General features: G+C 42.4%; 1 protein-coding gene across 1 annotated transcript in view; it reads right to left on the bottom strand.

The window, feature by feature from the left end:
• Positions 1 to 17019, bottom strand: part of HEATR3 (HEAT repeat containing 3) — a 36531-nt gene extending 19512 nt beyond the window's left edge. Inside the window, exons 1-10 of the mRNA XM_043898410.1 lie at positions 16714 to 17019; positions 16409 to 16581; positions 14478 to 14565; positions 12943 to 13055; positions 10493 to 10602; positions 8173 to 8313; positions 6463 to 6740; positions 1927 to 2017; positions 1665 to 1822; positions 1304 to 1386 (exon numbers count right to left, since the gene is read on the bottom strand). Of these exons, the coding sequence (XP_043754345.1) occupies positions 1304 to 1386; positions 1665 to 1822; positions 1927 to 2017; positions 6463 to 6740; positions 8173 to 8313; positions 10493 to 10602; positions 12943 to 13055; positions 14478 to 14565; positions 16409 to 16581; positions 16714 to 16848 (1370 nt within the window). The 5' untranslated portion in view covers positions 16849 to 17019. The remainder of the gene's footprint in view (positions 1 to 1303; positions 1387 to 1664; positions 1823 to 1926; positions 2018 to 6462; positions 6741 to 8172; positions 8314 to 10492; positions 10603 to 12942; positions 13056 to 14477; positions 14566 to 16408; positions 16582 to 16713) is intronic.
• Positions 17020 to 19102: the final 2083 nt, after the last annotated feature.

The raw sequence follows: 19102 nt of genomic DNA, 5'->3' as shown, positions 1-19102 counted from the left end.
GCACAGGGATCTAATGAGTCGTATGGAATCTGCTTGAGAAAAATTTCTGTGCATGGCAGCGTTTTTAAAGCCTATTTTTAAATGTGAAATATGACCCACATAATGCATTCAGGAATATACAGAGTATAGTTTACAAAGCAAAACACTGGTGCACCTAGCTAAGAATGTTTGCACTATTTACAATACTCAAGACACGGAAGCAACCTAAATGACCATCAACAGATGAATGGATAAAGAAGATGTGGTGTATTTATACAATGCAATCTTACTCAGCCCCAAAAAAGAATGAAATAATGCCATTTTGCAGCAACATAGATGGACCAGGAGATTATCATACTAAATGAAATAAGCCAGAAAAAGACAAATATATTGCTTACAGGTGAAATCTTAAAAAAAAAAAAAAAGATACAAATGAACTTATTTACAAAACAGAAATAGACTCACACACATAGAAAACAAACTATGGTAACCAACAGGGAAAGGCAAGGAAGGATAAATTAGCAGTCTGGGATTAACATATACACATTACTATATATAAAACAGATATCCAATAAGGACAGACTGTATAGCCCAGGGATCTCTACTCAATATTTTCTAATAACCTAGAAGGGACAAAAAAAAATCTGAAAAAGAATACATATATATAACTGAATCACTTTGATGTATACCTGAAGCTAACACAATACTGGAAACCAACCCTACTTCACTATGAGAAAAAAAGAAATGCAGCTAGCACCCTCACAGCCCACCTACCCCTTCCCTATCATACCCACCTCCCTGACCCCTAACGTGAGTCTCTCAGTCGTGTCTCTTTGTGACCCCCATGGACAACACAGTCCATGGACTTCTCCAGGCCAGAATACTGGAGTGGGAAGCCTTCCCCTTCTCCAGGGATCTCCCCAACTCAGGTCTCCCGCATTGCAGGCGGATTCTTTACCAGCTGAGCCAGCAGGGAAGCCCAGGAACCATCTATGTGTGCACCTCTCAATGAACTACTCACTAGTGTGAGTGGTTCCAGTTCAGATTCTTTTCACTGCTGCATGTATTCTATTGTACGATCACGTCGGCATTGATTTATCCATCCTGCCGCTGATGGACACTGAGGTTGGGGCAACTGTGAACCACAAGCTCTGAGCCTTCTCCCGTCTTAGTGCACACATACGCTCACTTCTCCAGGGAACATACACAAGACACAGGGATAGAACTCTTGAATCTAGGGGGAGCTGGCATCTTCTGTTTAATGGTCCATCATTTCCGATAATAACATAATGACAAATGGTTTTGAAAAGAGAAATGTTCTTACTTTCTAATCAAAGGTTTCCAAGTGGGGTTCCTAGAGCACACGTCAACTGCAATGCTGTTTGGAAAGGCAGTTTTGTCAAAAATCTAAATTTAAGAAAGACAGGAAGGCAAACATTATAAGGAGAGGTTTTTTGTTTTTTTTTCCTAAACACATGATTCCTTTATAAAAGCCCAACTTCTAAGTGAGATGGTTAGGCTTGATAAACTTCAGCCCACCTCCAGTGCTGTTCGAGGTTTCATTTCCCAGATCTCACCCATCACCCACACCTGGCGGGGTTAGCACACTTCTTTGTGCACAGAAAGAATGGCTTTCTGAAACCTTCTCGATGCTCTCGAGTGAGCCCAGACTGAAAACAGATTACCTTCTTCGGGAGGAGGTGGTGGGTGAGAGCCGTGTGAACCTCATGGGACAGGCAGAGAGGAGACAGCAGCTGCCCGCCGCAGTCACCGAGGGAACTCTCCATGAACGCGTCGCTTTCATCACTGCTAGAGAGCTCTTCCCATTCGTCGTCCGTGGGATCTGGGAAGAGTGCAGATCACAGAGAACTGGACTGTTTAAGATAACCTCATGCAAGCGCCCTCCCGGCGCTGAGGAGGATGTCTAAATGTGAGCTGGTCGCACACCTTCGCTGCAGCACATGTTCACAATGGTTTCCAGAGCAGTCTGCTGAGCTGCCAGCAACGCTACGGCCTCTCTCAGCTCCTTGTCGGTGGGCTGAAAAAAAAAGGCAAACGACCAACTGTCACTCCAAGGTTTGGAAGACTATTTTCAGGTGACTTTCTTTAGTTAAAGCCCACTAAATGGTATTTGCACTTGGAATGGAGGACCTGGCAGTGGGGGTGGGTAAGCAGAAGAAAAGCCACAAAAGGCTGGAAGGACAAGCAGGCACTATGATCCTGCTTGGCGCTGTGCGGCACACCACTGTTCCCTGGGTTCCCATCTCTCCGCACGGCTTCACTAAGTGTTGCTTAGTTAGCTGGAGAGAACAGATAAATATTCAGGAATTCTGAACTGAATTCACCCTGAAACTTGATATACTGTGTTAAGAAGTAGCTCAGCATACAAAGATCAAAACAAGGGTTCGTTACAGATGCCAGGCACTTATACACAACAAGCCTGCTTTTAGATGCTTAGATGTCTTCTCGGAAAAGTCTGCACTAACCAGAATTACTAACAGGCCCTTATGTGACCAACAGAGCTTGGCTAAGGAGTAGACGGGTTTGCTGCATTCTGGCTTTCTTTGAAGATTGCAATAAAGCATTCCTTTAAGACTGAAGAAAAAGGGGGACTTTTTCTTGAGGAAATAAATAATGTGAACCTAACATCAATTAACAGTCTCAAAATGGGTTGCATAGATTTATATGACCTTAATTCTCAAGTCACCTATGAAAAGTGAAATAGCTATACTGATATTCCAAAATAGTGCACATGCTAAAAAATGATTTATATTTTGTTGTCTGGATGATTCCCAATCTCAAAAGTTTCTATTAATAACTCTTTTCAATGGTTGTGCAATATTCCATTAAAGGAATGTTTTATAATTTATTAAGCATTCCTCTAGTGTGGAATAATTCACATTACTTGGTTATCTTATTTCCTCAGATTTACTGAATCAAAGGTTAAAAACATGTCTACAGATCCAATGACATATTTCTATTCTCCTTTTCCAGAATGTTCATACTCAGTTATAATCCTCTAGCAACTTCCTGTGCAATGAATTAACTGTAATTTTGAAACACACTCTTAAAAACAAAAAAGCAGACTGCTAATTTAATAGATAGACTTTAGGAATCCCTATATTTATGTTCCTTTTATTGCAGGCAAGAATGTATCCAAAATTTATTCTTCTGCTGTGCTATGCTGAGTGGTTCAGTCCTGTCGACTCTTCGCGACCCCATGGACTGTAGCCCACCTTCCTCTGTCCATGGGGATTCTCCAGGCAAGAATTCTGGAGTGGGTTGCCATGCCCTCCTCCAGGGGATCTTCCCAACCCAGGGATCGAACCCAGAAAATGTATTCCTATTCACTTCATATGTGTATGATGAGAATCTAAATAAGACACACCCTTGCTGGCCTCTCATCCACTTAACATGTATGAAGAGCTGGCAAGAAACAACTCTGAAAGAAGTTCCATTTCTTTACCTGACTTTCCTGCTCAGAACAATCCCCTGCTTCTTACTGTTATCAAATTGACACAAAGAACCAAGCTAGAGGAAATGTTATGACAGCTGAGATCTGCTTCAAAGTATTCAGTAGTGAGAGGGGAGAGTGGGTAGGGAAGGAGATGAAAGAAAATAGACCGTGATTTGATAATTGCGAACTGCGGAAGCTGAGTGTTCTACCTCTGCATGTTATGGCAACAACTTGGGTTGGTTCTCTCCTTCCCGGTTTGTGATTACACTTTCTTAAGTTAAATGATGCAATAAAACATTTTGATTCTAAAGGATTCCTGCACAAGCCACTGGGCAGCGTGAGAAGACCTGCGCTGCCTGCCTGTGAATCTGTATTCCTGGCACACGGCAGGCAGCACGATGCTTAGCACCCTACTGGCACCGGAACACTGGCTGCCTGACCAGCATGTTAATCATCCAGTCTGCTCAGCTATGGTGATAGACTTTAAAAAGCAAACTTGTTAGAAGAAAACACTGCATTTTCTAAGCACCAAAATTCTATCTGTAAGTAATACTTGAGAATGTGTATCTCTAAATAACAGTTAAACACTGATACTTTCAAGCAGTGGCACGTCATCTTGGTGGACTGGGATCCCAATCCCCACTCACCCATTCCCTGGAGGGTCCCCCGGAAGCAAAGCTGGAGACGGGGCAAACCTGCACAGGTGGTTCTTCTCCCATCCCCAGCCAGGGACGTCTGATCTCTCAAGAGTCCCTGGACAGCCCAAGTGGAATTCCCACTGCTCCCCTGATGGGATTTTGGGCTGGGGAAACACAGTACAGATGTGTCCATCAGGATAAAGTGACCTGGTCAGTGAAATGCCAACCCCTACAGAAGAGCCTCCGAGCCCCAATCTGTTATGACGTTCCACATGTGGATCCCAGATCTGTAACTTACCTCCATGTGGCACCTGAGAAGATGTTGCTGGGGTTCTATCAACACCCTTTGGGATGAAAAGGCTCACAGCTATGCCTTTGTCGATCTTGTTTACCGACTTTAAATTCTACCCACTCTGACTCAGATGCACAAGCGAGATATGATTTTGAGTTGCCAAGTAACTCAAGGGCAGGATGGCCTCTTCATTTTTGTATTCAACCCAGCACTTAACACAAAGCTTTGCACCTAACAGCCATTCGTGGGGACTGAGAAAACAGCTCTTAACTACATTTGAGTGCTTTAGAACGTCACCAATTCAGCTTTACAAGACTTCGTGAATGTAAGAAGGCAGTACACTGATGAGTTTATGCCCATTAAGAATTCTTTAGGGACTTCCTTGGCATTCCAGTGGTTAGGACTCTGGGCTTCTAATGCTTCTAATTAATGCTTCTAGTAGGACTCTGTGCTTCTAATGGGTTCAATCTGTGGTTGGGAATTAAGATCCCACAGCCCATGCTGTTGCTGCTGTTGTTCAGTCACTACGTCATGTCTGACTCTTGCAACCCACGGACTTGTAGCCCGCCAGGCTACTCTGTCCATTGGATTCTCCAGGCAAGAGTACTGCAGTGGTTGCCATTTCCTTCTCCAGGGGATCTCTCTCACCCATGAATCGAACCCAGGTCTCCTGCATTGCAGGCGGCCTCTTCACCAACTAAGCTATGATGGAATTCCACATGCCATGTGGTGTGGCCAAAAAATAAATAACTTTTTTTTTTAAAGAATTCTTTAAAAATAAATCTATCCAAACTCGAAGACACCGACTTAAGACACTTCTCAGATTTAGTTTCTCATACACGAATCAGGACAGGCCACACTGAGATGGCAGAGAGGGTGAGAGGACATCACTAGGGTCCTTCCAGTGCAAGCATCACCATCCTTCCCTAGAATGACTTCGGCAGCCTCCTGACCGGTTCTCCCGCCTCCAGGCCCCTCGAACAACACTAACCTGCTTTCACCATGCTGTTTCTTGCCCCATCCTTTCGGACGGCTCAGGTGTTCCGTCCACCAAGCCTCTTCTGAGAGACTCCTCCTTTCTGCTCCCGTCAGGGCTGAGTCAGGTGTGGCTGCTCACTCAGAAGCCTGGGCACAGCCCTACCACTGCTCTGAGCACAGACACTGTAATAAGTTAAAATTACGTGTCTATCCTTACAAGATGGAAAAGGTCCCTGAAGACAGGAAATATGACTTAATCATCTTTCTACCAGCAGCCTCTGGCACAGTGCCTGGCACACAGCGTAAGCATGGAAAATGTGCAGCTGGATGAATAAAGCCCAGCTCGCTGTCCTCCCTCTCTTTCTGATGACTTGCTCTCCTCCTTGGGAAAAATGTTTTCCCAAAGAACAGCTCCATCTCTGCTGACGGGCTCAGCTGAAAAGCTTCCTGCACTGGAGACCGGTCACCTGCACTCCAACATCATACCAAGCACAAGTAAGCCACGATTATCCAGGCTGCAAACCTAAAAACCATCATTAATTCTCACGGTCACCCCACCTCCTCTGCTCAACAGCAGTGGGTAAATATAAGTTTGGCTTGCTACTCTGGCTTAGGAAGGCTAAATGCTAAAGTAGAAGAGACGAGCATGCAAGGGACTATCTGAGCAAAGTAAAAATCCTTTAGCTTGAAGACAGTCTGGGAGAGAGTAGGAAACTTAAGTGGGAGATACAAATGTTAGGAAGAGGACCACAAATTTTTTTTCTTGACCACACCATGCCGCATGAAGTATCCTAGTTCACTGACCAGGGATCGAACCCATGTCCTCTGCCTTGGGAGCTCAGACTCTTCATCACATGACTGTATGTTTCTGAAATATTGCAAAAGTACTGGTCTACCCACCTTTCAACTTCTCTACTATATAAATGTTTCATTTCAGATTTTTTTTCTCCTTCGGGAGATTTCTGATGTTTTAATGAGAATTGATGGGAAAACATGGCTGTTTTTACTGAAATTCACTTCATAATTAATTGCTACAACATTTTCCTATGAAGCTTAGGATATCTATTGAAAGAAAATAGCTGTATTAATCTATGTTTGAAAGCACCAATCTCACTTACTGGAAGTAAATCTGAAATGAAAGTTTTCCTTCTGACTTTCCTTCTATGAGGAATTTCTTCCATTTCATCATCTTCCACCAGATCATCACCATTAGCATTCTGTAATGTGTCCTCAGTCTCTGCAGCGGTTTTTATCCTTTGAGTTTCAGCCTCCTTCATTTGAATAACCGTTTCGCCAGCATCCATTTCCAGAACTTCAGATAAGATCTTTAGTATGGCATTTATGACTTCTGCCTGACTCTTGGATGGAATAATGTCCTTTAGATTCCAAATTGTGCCTGTGGGAAAAAATGAGCATGAGGACAAAGAAATCGACTGTGAAATCTTTTATTAAATACAGTGTCTACCATATTGGTTCTATAAGCTCAGGCGTAATTTCAAGAAATCTCAGTCCTGCTGCCTTTGTTGAGTTCTTATTAAATGTCAAAAACCTCTGCCCAGAGGCAGCTCCCTTTACTGCAGCGGTCCTTCATCATCGTCTCCCGTTCCTGGCATACAATGCCTTGCCCTGACAGATCAGAGAGCCAAGAGACCGAGAGGACACCGATCGAGTTTCTTTTACAGTGACAAATTAAGTTGCCTCAGCTTTCTTTCATCTTAACCTGAGATGCTCTCATGAGCAGTTTCTTACAGTCCAAGAGCAGAAAGGAATGCATTAAAATTCCAAGATCTCACGGACAAACCAGGGAGCAGGTTCTTGGTGTTTCACTTGTGAAACCAGAGCAATAGCTACTGCTAAGTACACTAATTTTTAAAAATGTGACAAAATAAAAATAGTTCTGGGGTATATTCTGCTACATTAAAAAAGAACTGAAAGGAGTCAGACAGATCATTTGCAGACCCATATTAGCAGCATTATTCAGTAACCAAAGAGTGGAAGCAACCCAAGTGTCTACCCACGGATGGACGAACACACACGGGGAGCTGTTTAATGTGTACAGTGTTTCAGTTTTGCAAGATGGTTACACAACAATGTGGATATACTTAACACAACTGTACACTTAAAGATGCTTAAGAAATAGCATAAAGCGATTATCCCCCAATTTAAAAAAAAAATGGTTAAGAAGCAGGGGAGCTCTCTGCCGGTCTAGCAGCTAGGATTCGGCGCTTTCACTGAGGAGGCCAGGTTCAATCCCTGGTTGGGAAAGTAAAGATCCCACAAGCATAGGAGTGCAGCCAAAAAAAGAAAAACTTTAAAAATGGTTAAGATGGTAAATCTTATTTTGTGGGTATTTTATCAGTTTAGGAAAAAAACAAAACATCTTTCAAGATGAATTATCCTTGAAGACCAAATAAAGGGCGAGGGGAAGATACACACACAGTAAGTTACCTAATACTTGTATGTCATCAGACTATTTCTGTATTTGGAAATTGTGGGGAGAAGCATTGGGGGTAAAGATCTTATAGGAAAATGAGTGGTCATGTCTTAGATGCCTGCAGTCAACTTCTGAACTCACTGCTTCATAAATAAGAGGGGGTCCTGACAGCACCATTTCTTTATCAGACAACAGGAGTTTGTTAAATTGAAAACACATCTAATCTTATAAGGCTTTGAAACTATGCAGAATCGCTTGAATGAAAGGTTTCCATTTAAATATTAAAAATTTCAGAACAGACATAAGCACAGAAGGTCCCGATGTGGTGAAATGGGGGACTGATTGAATTTTGGCCTCTCCATTTCTGCCTGCTACAAGTTACTAAAACTTTTACCTGCCACCAATGTCTTCAATAGAAAATACTCCATGGAATTGACAGGAGAAAGCATTGCTGATTCCAGCACATGCAATGCTGGGGTACTGAAAGATTTCAGTAGCTCTGGGTTATCTTCGGTCACTGTCTGCAAACAATATGCTATAAAGACAAAAATCAAATATTCAGAAACACGTGAACTCCGCTAGGATAATTTAAACCAAAATGACTCATCAAAAAAATTTGCATCTTTACAACTTCTCTGGACACATTTTGTAGGAGATCCACCCTTTTCCTCAAACATAGTTCATGCAAAAGAGGCTTCCCAAATTATCTGAGCTATAAAAGACTTTTCTTTTTTCTTAATTTATAATCCTTTACAGAACTATACTTTCATAAATTAAAAGGCTCTCAATTGCCATGACAATGTGGAATTACTATAAACATTTATAAAGATTTAGCCTCAATTTCTGTACTTGTCGCAGACCAGTAGCAAACAGCCTGTAGGCTGAACACCAGTGCATGGACAACTGTTGTCTATGACAAGTCCTAGGTTTGGGGACATTTTAAAAAATTTAGCATCATCTTAAAAGTTAATTTATGATATAGCACATTTAAGAAAAAAGGTATTTTATATAAAAATATGAGTAAATTAAGAGATGGGTAACGTATTAATAGACATGTGATTCATTTAGCACTTAACTCCTCTCGCAAGTAAAACAAGATCATGGATTATAACTTATAATAAATTAGAAATAATTAACTGAAAGTATAAAACAACGGGGATTGCATGAAAAGCTTGACAGAAGAGACCTCTGAAGCACAAATGAGGAAGCCCAAATTTATTATCTTTGAGATACTGCATTCCATAAAATCCATTTCTTTCCAGGTCTAAAAATTCCAAAGCAGATCATTTCCATCCAAATCAGTAGTCAAAAGACATGTTATTGATGTGCTCTAGTCAGCATTCCAAAATACATTTATATACAAATCCATATGTATGCATATATGTACATATACATATATCCAAGTGTAATTTTTCTTCATTAAGAGACTAATTAAATTCACTTTAACAAAAAGCCAAGGTAAGTTGTGATTGCTAAGACAGCATGAGCTGAAAAAAAGCTATATTAATACATAGTATGGAATTTCAGAATTTCACTTTACTATATATAAGCTTTGCTTGATTTTCAAAACAGAAGCAATCTGACACTTGCCTTAAAAAAGTTATGAACCTAGCTAAGTGCCAAAGAAAATACTGCTATACACTGTAAAATTACTTTATTCTGATCCCCTTTTTTAAAAGTTCTTTTAAAAAGTTCTTTAGGAAAAAAATGAAATAACCAAATCTATAAAATGTAAGGCCCAAAAAACAGAAGTGAAGTTTTTCTTTTCAAAGCTATGAACTTTCCTGAAATTCTCTTACTGTAATAAAGACTGTCCTCTGAGACTAAAAGTCACCTGCCAACTTTCTACTTCAAGTGTTTTTAAAATCCACATTTACTCGCAAGTCTCTCCTCTGCCAAAGATTCCATTCTGAGAAACTGATTTAAAAATTTTTCCCAGTAGTATTTATTCCACTATTATTTTTTCCTTTTCTGTTCTATTTCCACTAGAGCCAAGAGAAACATAGGCAAGGGGAACACACTTCACTAAGGGGAATAAACTTGTCCTTGCCAGGAGAAACGTGTAGTTAAATAAAAGGACAGATGCCTATCGTTATGAAGAGTTGAATAAGAAACGCTTCTTCTCCATTATTTCTCCACTCGCCCCCAGCGTTCTGCTGAGACAGAACCCACCTGCAGGTTTCTGTCTCCTTTCCCTGCTGAATGAGGGCCCCCAGTGGCTTGTAACCCCATGGACAGAAAGTGAGGGGGCCAAGGCTGCTAACGCTGCCAGACTCTGCTTTCCCTGTCTGGAAGGGAAGCAGGCCTACATGAAATTCCAATCACTTATCTTCCTCTCTCAAAAAAAGCAGAGGTTATCGTCTACATTCCAATTAACTTTGGCTCAAAGGCCTGGCAGTTCTGGGTTACTGTTTCTCCGTAAATGGGAGATGAAAACTTTCAAGAATTAATAAAAACTTCTAAGAATGTTCAGACATTAGAAACCACATATGCTCACATAATCACTTTCCTCCCTCTTAAGAGACAAGAGCAGGAAAACTGCATGAGTAAGTAAAGAATTAATCACACATTTTAAAAGATTCAGAATAGAACTCAGCTATGCAGTTATATACAGTTATATACAGTGAGAAAAAAAAAATCACTCCTGTAGAGTAAATAAGATATGTCTGAATAAAAAATTTTGAATAAGGGCACACATACTTTTCTTCACTTACCTACTGAAATAGCCAGGTCAACATTGGTGGAAAACCTACTTAAATACTTTAATACAATCTCCAAACACCCTTCTTTGTTGAATATAGATACTGCTCTACTACTGCATTCACTAAATTGAAGGGGGAAAAAAAAGTTTTACTATTCACATTTTAACATTAAGAAATCAACCACAGAAATTCATGAAAAAATAATTAGGCTTTATAAAAGAACCAGAATTGTAGTCAAACCCCCACCATTTTTACAGATGAAGAAATCAATGCTCATTCATAGTCACTGTGCATGAATACAGCCAGCTATCTGAATTTTTATTCCCATCACAGTACAATATATTAGCCAATCTCTTTACCTACATGCCAGCTTCCTTACAGGAGGTTAAGATCTTAGAAATCATTTGCTTCAATTCCTCTTTTTGTGGATAAGGAAACCGAGACCCCCAAAGGTAAAGTGATCTGTCCAATGATCATACATTTTGTTAGTGGTGAGTCCCTGGATCCAGTCTACCGGTCTTTCCACTATATCACAGTAATAATAAATTAAAGTAAGGATTAAAGGTCTCTATTTTTATCATATAAAAAGCACAAGTTTAAAAGAAAGTAAAGCTAAGTTTTAATTATGCCATCTAGACTGCTATAATGATAACATTCTGCAATCCTCAACAGAGAAACTGTTACAAAAAAATATTTTTGAAATTACAGTATTTTCTAATACAAGAATCAGAATTAATGTAATCAATGTTATTAATTGACATATATGCTAATTATAGGGTAAACAGTTACTGATTAATTGACATATATGCTAATTATAGGGTAAACAGTTACTAAAATTATAACAATTTTATTCATGGTTCCAGAGAAGCATATTCCTCTAGACATACCACATACACACATGACATATTAACCACTAACAGAGCTGACTAAATGATTAAATCCAATCCTGTTGTCTAAAGATAAACTATTTTCTGTTTGCGTATCCATCTATCCATCCATCCATCTAGTTACTGCAACACTGCTATGAACCTCCCCTCAAGAAGCCCACAGTAAGCTCAGGTATAGTCAGGAAAATAAAGCATACATAGTCAGGAAAATAAAGCATATATATGTTAAGATAATAAAACATATACATGTGGAAACATAATGTAAACATAAACTATGCAATGCAATTGTTAAGAGCTATGATAACCAGAAATGATATAGATAGGGCTCACAGGCACTCAGGAAAGAAAGATTACTATGGACCACTTTTTCAGGCACTTTTCAAAGAAAATTTGTTTTAAATTTCCAAGTTCAAAAATTAAAAAAAAAAAAAAAAATTTGAAAATTCAACAATTTATGTAAGTTAAAGTTATTAGAAAAACAGCACCCACTAGCTTGCTTGAATGCCATTTCCTCAAATCTGACCTCTCCTGTTTTCCTGGTGGAATATGTGTCCACTAGTTCAAAATGAAATCACAGGGAATTCCCCGGTGGTCCAGTGGTTAGGACTCTGTGCTTCCACTGCCGGGGGCCCAGGTTTGACCCCTGGTCAGGGAATTAAGATCCCCCAAGCCGAGTGGCGCAGCCAAAAAAAGAAAGAAAGAAACCATAGGCGAGTCTGACTGCTTGTAGGTAGTCAAGCAGTGTAGGTAGCTTTCCAGGATCCAACTTAACCTTGTATTCTGAGAGATACCTCTAAGAGGTCAGAAATAACCATGGCTATTGATGGAAAATAAGAACTATGACAGACTCCTGCTAGAAATGTGGTCCAATAAAATGGGGCAGAAAAAAGAATCCAGGCTGTGTTTCTAGCCATCTCCATTCCTAAAAGCAAGCTCCCATCTCCAAGCCCACTTCCACTGCTACAATCATGGAATGGAGCATGGCCTCCTTTCTACTGGGGCCAAAGGAGCTCTTCTCAGACATCTACTTCCCTGTCAAATGGCACTCACCAAGGTCTGTGGTCCCTGTCTCAATCCAGATCAAAGTATCTATTGCACTGGAGCCTGGCCAGCTTTAAGACAACTGCTGCTTAAGGTACACAGGCAGTGTGGGAGGAAGGGGTGCAGGGGACACTAATGACCACAGTTTCTCTTATTTCTGTCAGCAGTAATAACTGGATAGAATAGTTGTAAAGCAAGAAAAGATGCAGTGGGACTTCCCTGGCAGTCCAGCGGTTAAGACTCCAAGAAGCGCTGGCATAGGTTCAATCCCTGGTTAGGGAACTAGGATTCTGCATTCCACCCAGAAAGGCAAAAAATAAAAATAAAAAAAGATACAGTGATGCTATGGGGACAAGAGCTTGGTAAGGACAGTTGATCTTAGGTCACTTGACGAGATCTCCTACCAGGCATTAACAGATGCATTAACAGATTTACAGGCCTACCAAGGAGAACAAAGATTCCTCTGCATTTAACAGAGAGAGTAGAAGCCTGAGTAGTGTTGAAGCAGGAAGCTGCATCTGGAAAGCATCTTACCATATATTCCACAGCACGTTTATGGCCTCGTTGGCTACGTTTTCAATAGAATTTCTGTTCTGATCTTTTTTTTTCTGAGGAGACATCTCATTTGAATCCAGTCCAGTACTACACTATAACCAAATACCATGATTAGCACCTTGTTCAAAAGAATAAATGAACAAATGCAAAAGGCAGTGAAGAATCACAAAAACGAAACATCAAAAATGACAGTTAACACCAGCCCATCAAATTCTCACAAGTCACTATACAAGCTGGATATAAAGCATTTCACATCTTAAGTGAGAATGTAAAATCAATACAAAATATTGTATCTAATGTGGTAAAGATAATATATAAGGCAAAGAAAAGTAACACATAATAAGAGCTAACATCTATATGGCATCTTCTATGTGCGAGGCACTATTCTAAGCATTTTGTGTCTATTAAGTCATTTAATTGTCACCACAAACCTATGACGTAGATGAACTATTATCCCCAATCTCCTGCTACAAATGGGAAACTGAGGTACAGAAAGCCTGCTGAAGGTGTAGCTTAGTATCTAGTGAAGCAGGATTCAGATCCAGGCATCCTGGCTCCAAAGTGGGTATTCTGAACCCCTCTGCAGTTCTGCCCCCTCCTACAATCCACTGCATCCTCTCAACTAGGCTTCTCAAACTTGGCACTACTGACATTTTGAAGGGGATGATTCTTTGTTTTGGTGCACGTGGCACACTTTGCTGTCATGCCCAGGGTAGGATGCTTGGCAGCATCCTTGGCCTCTATGCACTAAAGATGCCCGTAGCAACCCCTTCCCCAAAGCTGTGACAATCAAAAATAACTCCAGACATTGCCAGATGTCCCCTGAGGAGTACATCACCCCTACGAGAATTACTGTTCTAAAGAGACTTCTAAAGAGACAAGATGTCTTGTCCCTTTGATGATGACGTCTCTTATCAAACCTGGATATTCCTTCTATGGCCTCAAGTGAAAATTACCCATCAATACAGAACAGTGGACCAGAGGCATGACAGGGGGAGAACTCCTTAATCCCTGAACTGCATCTTGCAATAAAGGTGGCACATTAGAAAATTTGAGAACTTAATCTAGTCTTCTCAGCAAATTCTTAATGCCTGTGCTTGAGTTTCCTCATCTGTAAAACAGGAATAACAAAGAATACCTGCCAAATAGGACTGCTTTGAGGATTGGGTAAAATAACACACAAGACACATAATTAAGCATCCAATAAATACAAATTATTTTCATCCTATGAAGTTTCAAGTCTAAAGGAGGCAGTCTATACTTGGAAGGTCTTTTGGAAGGTCTTTTCCAACAAGCAGATAAATAAAAGTAGCAAGGACAAACTAGAGACTAGTGTCAACGATGAGAGATCAGTGTTTCCAGGAAAAGAAACACAATTCCTACAGAATGTTTTGAGGGAAGACGAAATGACACCAAAGTACTTAGAAACAAGACAACCCCCCCCCCCCAAAAAAAGACAAAACCCCAAACTGTTCGAGCGCATGCACTAACAGAGACTTGGGGAAGTAGCGTACCTCTTTCAGCAGTGCAACCAGTGGAGTCATGATATCCTTGGTCACCATGTCATCACAAACTTCGAAACCACCACAAGCACTGAGATTTCTACACAAGAAGTTTAAAACACACCAGTTTCAGATCACATGTCATAAAACGTACTAAGCACTCAAGTTTATTTCTATGTCTACCCATACTTAACATTTCTTGTTTGAAATCGCTTTACGATTTCTGTTAAGACGCTGCAGAACCAATCCACAGAACTCCACCTGTTCTGATCCTTGCTCTACATGAAGTAAACAGATGACTTTGTCTTGTAACAATGTAATTCTCAGGACTGAGGCAGTACCCAGGGAGAGGGAAGACTTTTCCTATTTAATGTAAATCAATTCCTGCCTGATCATTTTTTATTTTTTTGGCCATGACGTGCTGCTTATGGAATCTTAGCTCCCTGACTAGGGATTAAACCTGCTCCCTCAGCAGTGAGAGCTCGGAGTATTAACCACTGGACTGCTAGGGAATTCCCCTGTTGATTGTGTAGGAAGGGAGCTTTTCCTGGAATCAAGACTTCAAGGATAGGAAGGGTGAGGCTACTGAGAATGACCTTCCCTGAAACAACCCTGACTACATTTAATTTTGATTATGAAGACACTGCTCACCCTCTGAGTGCACAGCACTGTGCTAGGCACTCAGGCTATGAAGAGAAACGAGAAAGAGAAAGATGCCTCACCATCCTCCAGGAGCTCCCAGTGTGTGAGTTGTTTTCGCCATCAACTGGTTAGTTCCCCCTCATCCCCCAGATCTCACCTCAAACATCGTGCCCTTAGTCTTCTTCCCAGAACCCCTTCTCATAGCATCTTTTGTAAATATCATTGGTTGTAATTACACACTTACGTGATTATTTGCATAATGCTTGCCTCCCTCAATACTCTAAGATCCATTAAGGACTGAAATTATGTGTCTTGTTCACTCCCACTAGCCCACTGCCTGGCACTGCAGGCTCTCAATAGAAACCTGCTATATTAATGAATGAAACAGAATAAATACAGAGCTATGAGAACTACAAATATTAACTTTACTCTGGCCCCCTCTACAGTCCATTCTCATTGCAGCTACCAGCCCTTTTGAAAGGTAAATTAGACCAGTCACTCTAGCTTAGAATAGGTCCTTTAGCTCTGCACCACTGAGTCCTTATCTGTCTCTCCAGCCTCAATCCCTATAATGTGCACCCTCTACTCCACTCAGCCACATAACCTTCCCTTTCTTTAACCGTGCCAAGCCCTCTGCTGCTGCTACTCCGTCAGGAATGCTCTTCCCCTTGTGGGTCCACCTCTGGCTCTAGGCTACCTCAGCTCTTAGTTCACAAATGTTATCTAGAGATTATCCAATTTCAAGTAACTCCCCACCTCCGGCTATTATCTTCTTGGTTTCTCCACAGCACCTCTTAAAACCTAATATTACGTTTCATCTGGTTACTAGTTCCCTGTCTCTGCATCAACATGGTTCTGTGAAGGCACAGATCTTGGCTGTCTTGCTCAGTGTTCGGCCTTCTCAAAATCCCTCGCGTCTAGCAAATCTGGCACATACAATGGAAGAGTTCACTGAACCTCAGGACTCTATGAAGTCTCCTTGGGGAGGGTACAACGTGCGCTAATAAGCCTTGAGCAGAGGGCGCTTGGCAGATGGCTACTGCAGTTGAAGCAGTCAGGCGGGCAGATGGAATACGTGTGGTCCGGGGCTCATGAGGTCCTCCGGAATCCGAAGCCTGAGTTCACATCCCTCCTCTGCAAACAGGAGAGCATAGCCAGTTCTTGGCCCTCCCGAGCTGTGCCGCAGACAAGAGCACTGAGGATGCAACCCGTGAGCGACGGTGCCAGGCGCATAGGAGGCGCGGGCTGGACGCCGATGCCCGGATCCGAGAGCACCAGCCCGGATCCCCTTCCCCGCTCACCTCAGTGCGCCGGCCGCTGTTTCCCTCACCGCCAGGCTAGGATCGAGCAGCAGCGGCCCGAGGCGGCGCACGGCGTCCCGGCGCGCCAGGCCCGGGAGCACCGGCCGCTGCTGCACCAGCCGGGCCAGCCCCGCGCAGGCGCACTCGCGGACCTCGGCGCTCGGGTGCTGAAGCTGCAGGGCAGAGCAAGTGGTCAGGGGGACGGCAGAGCGCACGCGCAGGGGCGCGCGGCACGGCTCGGGGCCACGGCGCGCCGCCTGCTCCCGCACCCCTCCCCACGCGGCCCCGGCGAGCCCTCGCCTCACTTTTTCCAGCAGCTCCGCCGCTGGCCCGTCGTCCTCCTCTGGCTCCGTCCCGTTCGCCGCCGCCGCCTCGGCCTGACAGTCGCCCGTAGGCGAGAACTGAGGTCGCTTGAAGCGCTTCGTCCGGCTCTTGCCCATGGCGAAGTGCGCTGTGGTGGGGGTGGGGGGTGGGAAGACCGAGAGAGGAGGGCAGCAGCAAGACGGTGCAGGCGGGCAGGAGGGTCTTAACCTAGGGATTTACGTGCCACTGCTCAGCTGCGCTGGGTGACGGCCCGCGCCCACATGGAGAAGCACTGCGCGTGCGCCTGGCGACTCGGCGGCTGGGGCGGGGGCAGGCGCGGGGACCGCGCAGGCGTAGAGGGGACGGTGGGCGGGGCCAGGCCTTGCGGAAAGGCAAGTCCTGGGGACCTGCTCGGAAGAGGAAAGGCTGGGTTTGAACGGTGGTACTGTCTCCGCCTCCCCTCAGCTAGTGACGTCTATCAAGATACTGAATCTGCCAAACCTTTACCTATTTCCATAATAATCGAGAGCGATTAAGGATACCTAACTTGCCTAACCTTAAGTGTGAGGCTTAAAAAAAATACTATGTAAAGCCCCTAACTCCAAACCTGGTATGTGTATTATAGTAGGTGCTCAAAAAATATTATCCTATCCTATCCTATCCTATCCTTTGTGCTCATTCCTGTCCGACTCTTTGCGACCGCATGGACGTGGAATTTAACAGGCAAGAATACTGGAGTGAGTTGCCATTTCCTTCTCCAGAGGATCTTCCCCGACCCAGGGATCAAGCGCGCGTGTCTGGCATCTCCTGCATTGGCAGGCGGTTTCTTTACCACTAGTGCCCCAAAATATTAACCATGATTTTATACTGTGCCTAGCCCAGGTCCTGTCCTAGACAAGGTCCATATATTATAAGATGGACTCCCTAAGAAGTTGCTTAACCTTCCTGCCTCAGTTTCCTCATCAGTGAAATACGGATACCAATAATATATACACAATGGAGTTGTTATGAGAAAAACTGTTCTAATGTTTGTAAAATACTAAGAAACTGGCACAATATAAGCATGATATAAATGTTTGGTTGAGACTTAAGTTTACTTAACAGAAGGATTCTTTCACAAATATTTACTGAGTACCAGGTGCAGTGTGGGGCATTGAGATAAAGCAATAACCAAGACAGATGTGGACCCTACCCTTGTCCTTATGGAGTTGACAGTTTAGTGAGAGCTGTGTTAAATAATATATAATTATATGAATAACTATTTAATTACAATTATGGTAAGTAGTAAGAAAGGAGGAGTGTGTAGGAGAATCTTATGTACTCTTTATAATTATGTGTATATATTGAGCACCCAATAGATACATAACTTGCAGGTCAACAATGTATGGGAGAAAAGTTCCACTCCATGCAACCCTGCCCTCAAAGAGTTGACTTTCTAGTAAGGGAAATGATTAATTACTTTAGCATATTTTGGAAAATAATCATGGAGGTGTAACTGAAGTTGTACAGAAGCTCATGCCTATCAAAGACCAGCTTTAGGTACAAGGAAAAGTTGAAACCCCAGACATACATTGGTAACCTTAACTTCCTAGATCTCTCTTATCTGGTTACTGATCTGTGCACCTCCCTAGTCCAGGCTATTGTCTGCTATTGTCTTGACCACATGGCCTTCTGGCCTTGCTTTTCCCACTCTGCCCATCTATAGAGCAGCTGGAGTGATTTTTTTTTTTTTTCAAACTGAATATCCTTCCAACTTTCTCATATGCACTCCTTCGCTTGAAACCTTTCAGTGGCTTCACTTTCTCTTAGGACATGGATCAAAACCTTGGCTGGCTGCAGTGTCTCATTCCAGCCTCTAGCTTCATCTCATGTCACCTCTTGCATCCAGCCCTTTAGCCACCCTCCAAAGGGCCAACTTCTCTCCTGCCTTAGGATTTTGGACAAGCCCTAGACCTGACTTGTGTCCTGGTGAATGCAAGAGTCACTTCTTCATAGGTGCCTCCTCTGATTTTGAAGTCTGAGATGGATCTCTCTTAAGATGACATATATCTTGTCCCTTTGCTTCAAAGCACAGTTCAAAATTACAACTATACACAAGTAAATTTAAGTTATAAGTATGCCCACGCTCTGCCCAACTACACGCTAAACCTTGTGAGGATAAGACTGCCTGTTTTAACACATCACTGTCTTCTCAACACTGGCCAAAACCTGGTACAAAATAAGCATGCCATTTTTAAAATGAATAGAGACCACGTAATCAAGAAAGAGTAGAGCAAGCAATCGAGACGGAAAAGGGAGAGACAGATTCTTGCTATTTCTCCCACTGTAGGGATTAGCAAAAAAAAAAAAAGTTCAAAAAAAAAAAGTTCAAAACCTTAAACCCAGGGAGAA

Source organism: Cervus elaphus, chromosome 4 (assembly GCF_910594005.1).
Source record: "Cervus elaphus chromosome 4, mCerEla1.1, whole genome shotgun sequence".
Classification (NCBI taxonomy): Eukaryota; Metazoa; Chordata; class Mammalia; order Artiodactyla; family Cervidae; genus Cervus; species Cervus elaphus.
This window is presented reverse-complemented; position numbering and strand designations above follow the sequence as displayed.